Raw genomic sequence first — 9,606 nt, 5'->3', positions numbered from 1 at the left:
CTACTGTTCACAGAACTACTAGTATTCACTCAGTTGATATCGTACGTGGTTCCATTCAATATAACAGTAATTTCAATATCAACTGAATGGACATGATACAAATAGATACGATTTATTGTTTGGGAAAGTTGCTATTTTGACTAATCGCATACGCAGCCGAACGCGGATCCGCTCAAACGAAAACCCACCTTGACTTTAAAAAGTGTAGGCTATCCCACTGTTTATGTGCGTTGAAGTGGTGTTGAAAAATGATGAAATCCACTGGCCTTTGCAATGCTTGGAGATTGTGATGAGAATCCTGTACAGTCCACTGAACGCCGGATACCATTCAACACTGTGTCAAGATGCGGCACTACCTGAAAGCAGACATTTGACAATGTTACCAATTAAGAAAAATTTACATTCGTCACAAGGACAGTGTAATGGTAGCTCCTGTAAGGTTATTTTACTGTATAAGTATGACTATCTATGGCATACACGAAGTTGGGGCTAAAATTATAATATGCATACAATAAAGACATCAAGTCATTGAACAAATTGTTGTCCAACTTCTAGCTAGCTTTGAATATTTGTCGTCTAAAGCTGCGTACACATTTTCGCGCTTCCAACCCGCACCGAGCACGCTCCTCCCTCGTACCGCCATCGAACCACAGTCCACGCACCCATCATGATCGTTACGGAAGATGTTAGATCTTCTCGCGTTCCCTGGTCGAACCACTCTTGTTCGCCGGTCGATCATCAATCGCTCTGCTGGAGTGACGTTCGGTTGCGGAGCAGAGCGAAAGTCTGTACGCACCTTAAGAATCATCAATTGAGTTAGAAAGAAAAACTACGTGGAGATCATAGCGTTTGACAAATTTAGAGATGGATGTGGCTCAATATTGGGGCACCGAGCTTCGCTCCGGAGTACAAAAGCATAGAAGCATAAAATCATAGTTTATATTTATTTATTTATCGATAAACAGAACACAATTCTTTAAGTTGATTGGGGAAGGACTAACAGGCACAGCCCAAAACTGTTTCTTCCCCGAATTTTGATTTATGCACTATAAATATTCCAAAAAGTACGTTATGTTCCATATACACTTGAATTCAGGTCCAATTTTCAGTCCAAAATTTGAAATCAAAAAGTTCGAAATTAGATTGTTTACAAACCAAATCGAATTAGGAAAGAACACTTAAAACTGTAAAATAATGATTAGCTTTGAACATTTCGATATACTTTAATTTAGAGTGATATACTATGTTTGCTACAATATTTGTTAATATAAATAAAAAATAATGGATCTTGAATAAAATCATATCGTTAGTCATGTCAGATCGATCATATTAGATATTTTGATCAACCGATTAAATTTTCTAGATAATATTTCTCGTGAGATAAGCTGATTGATTGCAATAATTCAACAGCTGAACATAATTCTGTCGTACTCCCACACACGCACTCCCATCTTCCGTTATCGACAGACGACGAAATTATCATCTGTTTTTCCAAGGATGAATTATCCTTCAGCGAGTTTCCCCAGGGATGATACCTAGTGCAATCGAATTTTTATATCATGAACCTACTATGTTCCAAATTTCACGAAAATCGTTAGAGGCGTTTTCGAGATCCGTTGGACATAAATAAATATATACAGAAATTGCTCGCTTAATATGATAGGATATTAATTTGTTCAAATTTATGAAATTTAATAGAATTTTCCACTCATCTAGAACACAATTATTTTCGTCGATATTATTATCTTCAAATACCACTTACATTTTCCACCATCCAGCTCCTGAAAGTGTTGTCAAAGTCTGCCACCAAACTGTTATCGTACCAATCACGAGACAACCGTTTGAGACAAACTGTGCTTCGAATGTAGTACTCCAGCAATAAGTTGTGTCCATTTTCGGTGGTTAAGCTGGCAAATCGGCGCTCTTTCAAAGGGAGGATGACCGCTTTCGGATGCATGTAGTTGTCGAATATTGGCAGAGGTATTGGAAAACATCCTCCCCGCCTCGATTCATTATACATTTCAAATCCTCCATTAGAAGCTGTTGAAATAATCATTAACAATTCTCTCAGTAGACGTGTCCAGTACAGGGAGAATATTATTCCTAAAGGATTTATAAATTCACTGTACCATTTACTAACTATGATACTCAGGGCCGGTTTCCGAGCTCGGGATTTAGCTAAGTTCTAGATTTTGAACAGTTGGAGTCAGAAATTTGATTTCCGAAACGGGGCGTAGTCGCAGGTTTTATGATAATCTTTATTTTATAATTTCTATAATTGGAAAGGGTTTTCCTTGACGAAATGAAACATTCCTGAATAATTCAAAATTTTCAGCTATTTTGAATTATTCAGGAATGTTTCATTTCGTCAAGGAAAACCCTTTCCAATTATAGAAATTATAAAATAAAGATTATGGTGACACAGAAAAACGGAAACTTTCAAAAACGCCATAAAACATTAGTAGGAAGGGCAAAATGATTTTTTTCAAACTAATATAAAGTTCAAGACTTGCCATTTGAGAATTATTAATGACATCTATCACTTTTTGACAATTACTTCTTCAAGATGGCTTCCTCCTGCACGAATACACTCTTGAAATCTGTGTTGAGATTCCAGAACGATGCTGCAACATTTCAGCGGGGATATTGTTAATTTCATTTTGAATTGTCTGTTATGATTAAACCACAGTTATTGGTCAAGTTGTGAAACGTTTGATTTGAGATAGCTCCACAAACATAAAATCGCAGGTGGACAGATCATGGGACCAGGAAACGCAGATGTTGCAGCGGACAATGTATTCGTTCAGGAGGAAGCCATCTTAAAGAAGTAATTGTCAAAAAGTGATAGATGTTATTAATATTTCTTAAATGGCAAGTCTTGAACTTTACATTCTTTTGGATAAAATCATTTTTGCCCTTCCCACTAATGTTTTATGGCGTTTTTAAAAGTTCCCGTTTTTCTTTGTCACCCTATATTTTGTGTTCAATTTTCTAGTTTTTCCGAAAATTAATTTAAACGTGGGCTTCGACTACGCCCCGTTTAAGATAGAAACGGGATGGAAATGCAGATATTTTGGATAGATGGAAATGCAATTTCTCATTGATTTCCATCTGTAATTCTTTTATTTGAAATGGTGTACGGTATTCCGTATTGGTTCCAGTATAATTGATTATTTTCAAGATCTAATAGAAATAGGTCTGGACACCTGGCCATATTGAGAGGTTAATAACTTGCCTGAGCTGATGAACAGTAGAAAATGTATTATTAGTATGAACATAAAAACATTTAGGACCAGTTTCCAAGCTCGGGATTCAGCTAATTTCTGGACTTAAAACAGCTGGAGTCAGAAAAATTGGCTCTCCGAAACATGGCATAGTCGTAGTCCACGTTTAATTAAATTTTTAAAACTAGGAAATTGAACACAAAATAAAATAAAGAGAAAATAGTGTAAAGCTTCAGCTATTTTGAATTATTTAGGAATAATTCGTTTCGTCAAGGAGAAACGTTCCTAATCATAGAAATGAGAAAATAAAAATATCATAAAAACTACGACTACGCCCCATTACGGAAAGCTAATTTCTGACTTCAGCTGTTTAAAGTCTGGAACTTGGCTAAATCCCGAGCTCGGAGACCGGTCCTTAGTATAGGATAGTGGGCTATATTGTTCAAAGTATGGTATTTTTAATTTAATAAAATATAGTTTAAGCTTCAATGAATTAGTATAAATCCTGATTTGAGACTCAATACGGCCGTTCCGTAATTAGCATTTGTAAGTGGTGTCCTGACCTCTTCATATAGACATTGTTTGAGAAGGGAGCTTCCAGAAAGTGAAACATTCTATAGTGATGTCCACGTTATAATGGCAGTGGAGAAAAATAGGAGAAAAACGTTGTCTATTCTCTGTCTAGTCAATGCCTCTACTATAGACGGTAGCCGATACAGGTTTATTGATGTAATATTAAGGTGCGTACAGACTGTCGCTCTGCTCCGCAACCGAACGTCACTCCAGCAGAGCGATTGATGATCGACCGGCGAGCAACAGTGGTTCGACCGGGGAACGCGAGAAGATCTAACATCTTCCGTAACGTTCATGATGGGTGCGTGGGAGGAGCGACTGTGGTTCGATGGTGGTACGAGGGCGGTACGAGGGCGGTACGAGGGAGGAGCGTGCTCGGTGCGGGTTGGAAGCGCGAATATGTGTACGCAGCTTTAACTGTTCATCCTCTTTTAAAATAAAGAATTATATTTTATTAAGCAAGAAATTATATGTTATGGTGAATTTCCATAATTAGGATGAAATATTTTGATAATTAATTATCGATTCTACATTGAAAGACAATCTGGAAACAGAGCAGAGGGAGAAAGAGATAACGCTATCCGCTTTGATGAATGATAGACAAAGATAGCAATACCATTGCTAATCAAACACTGCCATTATAACGTGGACCTCACTATAGGAGTTGAGTTCAATCTATTCAACTACAAATTATTCTATATAGTTCAAGATCTAAAAATTCCATTGTATCCAAATAGCTATATTTCTATAGTAAACACTTACATTCTCTTGGGTCTCTTAGAAATACGTTTGTGCATGGCTTTTCTCTTCCTTCATTCACTGTCATATTCAGCTCTCTCACTTTCGTCAAAGTGTTCCTGAAAACTACAGGTGGAGACCATTTCAATCCATCTGTGTTCAGAAGAATTTTCAACTCATCCTGCATCCTAAAACAGTTATCGACAGATTTGAAGTCGATATTTCCTTCGTAACTCAACTGTTTCAACAGTGGCAGACCATATGTATGCTGGTATCCCCCAAACATATCAGCCATCACCTGTAAAATGCATCGTTGAGGATTAGGTGTAATAAAGGCTTACTATAGTAAGATTCAAAAAAGAAAAAATGTGGCAAGTGTGTTGATGAACTAAAACAGGATCTTCAAATAGGCTTGGAAGTGAGGATGTCATTGATAAAGTTAAAATAAACCATTTACTTTAAACACTGGCTTATTATGGCTGTACATCCTAAAGGGTTAGGTCAAAAAATGATTATAGTAAAAATATCTTAAAATTCTATGTAGAATCCAAAAAAATCTTAAAAATGCCATGGGGGTCGCCATTTAAAAAAATAAAGATGTCCTTCATTTTGGAAGATGGCGGCCAAATCTTCAATAATTAAAATTGCATGTCGTAAAATGTCACAAAAATGTCATATTTCTACATAGCGAACAATCAATTTTGCAACGGTGCGGAGTTGAAAAGGCTTTCTGCTTTCTTCAATGACTGACAAGGATAGAACACTTATGTTAATTAGGAGAGAGTGAGATGAAAAAGAGAGAGTTTATATCTATAGGCGTAGTTAAATAGTGAACAATTCAATGATATACTCTATTATATAGTGAGGTCCACTTTATAATGGCAGTGGAGAAAGATAGTAGAAAAACGTTGCCAAATACGTCTATAGACGGTAGCTGATACAGGTTTATTAATGTAATATTCACAGTTCATCCTCGTTTAAAATTATCAATTTAATTTTTTATGCAATAAATTATATTTTTAATAATTTCATAATGAATTTACATAATAAAGATGAAATATTTTGTTAATTAATGATTAATTCTACATTGTTGAAAGACACGACCATTAGCGAAGTCATATTTGTGTGAAAGAACCTCCGGAGATTGAAGTCTCCAGCAATCATAACATTGCCAGTTATTTTTCCCTGGTGTATTTCAAAAAAGTCAAAATAGGAAGCATAAAAATGGAAAGAAGTAACAGGTGGAGCGAAATAGACTATATATTGAACAAATAAGCGACACCCCCAACATACACTGACCAATTATGTTGATTAATTATTAATTCTACATTGTTAAAAGACGATCTGGCAACAGAGCAAGGCAAGAAAGAGATAGCGCTATCCGCTTTGTTGAATGAAAGACAAGGATATTAATACCATTGCTAATCAAACACTGCCATTATAATGTGGACCTCACTATAGTTGGCTTCTCTCTCTCTCTCTCTCTCTCTCTATCTCTCTTTCTTTTGTAGGAATTCAATAGACTTTTCTGTTTACTTAGCTTTTGTTTTTTTAATTATTATTTTCTTTCCTGTAATCTTTAAATTGTTATTATTTTTTCCATTGTCTTTTTCTCTAGAATCTTTGGTAAGATATTTTTATCTTCTTCACATTTTTCTTTATAAGAATGTAATTAATTTGATCATTTCAATACTGTGTGAATGCTTTTTGCTTTCTTTTATTTGATTTAATATATTACATAATGTTTAATTGTTATTCCATTCACTTGTGTAAATAAGGCTTTTTATGGATTTATGTGAGCCTTTGTATGTAAAGAAAATGAATAAATAAATAATATTTACTTTAGTTAAATATTAACTTTTGTATTGAGTTTCTAAGTTCGCGGAGCTTGGAACACCTGACCATGTGTGTGCATATACCCTGAACACTAACTTAATTCTACAAAATTGGTGTGTTTCAAACATGAATCAATTTTCTGTTCAAACATTTGAAACAAAAAATTTATAATTTAGATTATATACAAACCAGATTGAACAACAATCACTAATCACTTGAAATTGTCAAATAATGATCAACTTTGAAAATTATGATATACGTACTCTAGTTTAGGAGGATTATCATGTCATGTCAACAAATCAGATTATGTTGATCAAATCGATCGATTAAAAATTGTCTAGCTAGATTAATTTATCGCTGATTGATTATGATTACACAGCTGGAACTAATTCTGTCTCTCTCCCACACATGCACACGCATCTTCTGTTATCGAGAGTCGACGAAATTATCATCTGTTTCCAAGGATGAATTATCCTTTTAATATCGTTCAGCGAGTTTCCCAAAGAATGAGACCTAGTGCAATCGAATCTTTATATCATAAACCTACTATGATCCAATTTCGTGAAAATAGTTGGATAGCCAGATATAAAAATAACCATATATAAAAATAACCAGGTATAAAAAAACCAGATATATACAGAAATTGCTCGCTTAATATAATAGATACTTCAGGGTTAAAATTCACCTTCAAAACAGCAATCTTCACAGAAGTATCATTCAGCTCTATTTGGTGGTCTCTATACACAGTCTGATAAAACTGTACAACAATGCCGCATTATCAGTTGTCATTCTCACAGGAAGAAGATCTTGTAGTAAAGACGATGTTTGAAGTTTTGCAATTTGAATTCTTGACCAACATCTAATAATAAAATAGAATGTAAATTGAATAGGAAGCCTAACAGTGCCTACTGTTACCACCAACATTTATTTATTATAATAATAATGTTTTATTAACTCAATAGCTTTTAAAAACATAGAGTTTCGTCATACAGTAATTTAGAGTCAATACAATATCAATATAAGTTCCATTCCATAGTATATTCAATATAAATCTTATCACAGCTTATTTGTTCCACTGCTGAATCAGTCTAGATCATAATTAAATTTAACTAAAACAGAAAACAACAACATATCTATTAATGATAAAACAGTACCAATTGATAACATTTATATCACAGTCAGGTAGATGAATATCAGGAAATTTGACATTATCTACAAAGCAAATACACAGATAATGCATGTAGAAGAATAATGATTTATTTTATTATTATTATGAAAATCTTTTATTCAATCATTTGATAGGCCTACCCGAGCAATATTATCATTATTTACAGGAGAAAACAATAAATATTATTATTCACTAGCAGGTAACCCGTGCTCTGCAAGGGTCTATTTTAAAACTTGACAACTGAAAACTGGACCGAGTGGAATCTTGAAGAGTTTGAAGTAGGCCAAGAACCATCCTCGGTTAATTAAAATCTATATACAAAATTTCAAGTTAATTTCAGTCCAGTAGTTTATACGTGATGATGCATCAAACATAATTTTCCCATCCCGTACTTGTATAGCCCTTCTTTATTATTGTGTAGATAAGTTCTTCAACTTGGTACAAACATTACTAGTAGCTCTGTAAACAGTAGACCTCGCGCAGTTATAGACCACAGCCTCCTCTAATACTGTCAATCAGAGTAGATTATGTCCTGTCCTGTCGCGTCGGTAAGATATTGGTGTGTAAACAACTAATGGATGTTTGGGTTGTTGTACCGACAATGCTAATAACTTGTTGGAACAACTATGCTACTATCATTATATCAAAAGCTTACGGTACCGAGTTGAAGCGAGAAAAGTCGGGAGAAAATATTATACTATTTTGAGTTATCAATTGCATGCCTCATTGAATGCAATTAGGTCCACACGACAGCTGATTTTTTTTTACCAAGTTACATTGAGCCAAAGTAATAAACAGAATAAAATTTGTCTACTAACTGACATTGAGCTATATTAATTGCATGCACTTGACAGCTGATTTATAATCAACAATTTCTATAGTGAGTTCTACGGCAATATTGGCGTTCGAAGAGACTCCTTTTCCTTTTATATTATCCTAAACTGCAAAATTACATAAAACCTTATATATATATGTCGACTCGAAACTCAAAATGGAACATACCTGTCAAATTCATGAAATCTATTGCTGCGTTTCGCCGTAAATGCGGAACATATAAACATAAATATAAACATTTTAACATAAACATAAAGAGAAATGCAAAACCGTCGACTTGAATCTTAGACCTCACTTCGCTCGGTCAATAAAGTGTCAGAACTCTAATCTTGTTTAGAAACCTTCCTCAACTTAATGCCAACTTGACAAAATTGGACTGGTTATTAATTTAGTTACCAATCTTAACCATCTGTTTTGGAAAGGTAGTCTCTCTAGATTATAGTACTATTTTAAGATATGGTAAGTATTCTGCTCCATGAATGAAATTTAATATTAATTCTGAAAAATCAGATTTAGGAAAAAATTGGGCTTGGAGGTGCACGATATGTTTTTAGAAAGACATATTTAGATCTAAATCTGGGTTTACACCAAATTATTAACAAAATGTTGAAAACTTAATTCTTATAGATTCTATTAGATTGAAAATAACTTATCATACACATGATAAACATATGTGTTTGTTAAGTTCCGTTCAATCCAATAATCTATAAGGATTCAGTTATTAACATTTTTTTAATAACGTTGGTCTAAACCCAGCTTAATTTCGTTTTTCCGGTAATCCACAAGTTGACATGTTTTGATGCGAACAAACACAACTCTCTTGTATTATATACATGCCAGAATCACTCGACTCACAGCTATTTACTACAGAAAAAAGGACCATGGCAAATGTTTCTTGTGCAACATTATGCCTTGTGGTGTTCTATTTTTTCCACTACTTCAAAATGTGAACCTCACTACGGTATAGGTTATGACACAACAACAAACCTTCTGAGTTCAATAAACTCTCATCGAACAGAACACTTGTTATTATCAGCTTCCCAAAAGAGTAGCTAGCACTTATATTAACATCATTTCTCAAGCAACACACTCAACAAAACAGAATTGCAATGTTATGATAAGAAGTGCATCTTCAAATTTGAATTAAAAGAAACATGACAGTGGCAGGCTACTAGATCAAAAACAAAACTATTCTAGTAGCTTATCATAATAATATTATCCCATCTGTGTTAC

General features: G+C 34.2%; 1 protein-coding gene across 1 annotated transcript; it reads right to left on the bottom strand.

Annotated features, from left to right (window-relative positions):
- Positions 1-339: 339 nt before the first annotated feature.
- Positions 340-7,475, bottom strand: LOC111058702. The gene is made up of 4 exons (XM_039445709.1): positions 7,057-7,475; positions 4,560-4,833; positions 1,756-2,040; positions 340-356 (listed from the first exon to the last, which is right to left on the bottom strand). The coding sequence occupies exons 2-4, from the start codon at positions 4,828-4,830 to the stop codon at positions 340-342; spliced, it is 573 nt and encodes a 190-aa protein (XP_039301643.1). The 5' UTR covers positions 4,831-4,833; positions 7,057-7,475.
- Positions 7,476-9,606: the final 2,131 nt, after the last annotated feature.

Source organism: Nilaparvata lugens, unplaced genomic scaffold (assembly GCF_014356525.2).
Source record: "Nilaparvata lugens isolate BPH unplaced genomic scaffold, ASM1435652v1 scaffold7739, whole genome shotgun sequence".
Classification (NCBI taxonomy): Eukaryota; Metazoa; Arthropoda; class Insecta; order Hemiptera; family Delphacidae; genus Nilaparvata; species Nilaparvata lugens.
This window is presented reverse-complemented; position numbering and strand designations above follow the sequence as displayed.

Bases quoted from the DNA above. Each gene is read 5' to 3' on its own strand.
- LOC111058702 (XM_039445709.1), bottom strand. From the start codon at position 4,830: ATGGCTGATATGTTTGGGGGATACCAGCATACATATGGTCTGCCACTG. The intron at 2,041-4,559 runs GTAAGTGTTTAC...TTATTTCAACAG, and splicing joins TCTAAGAGACCCAAGAGAAT to CTTCTAATGGAGGATTTGAA.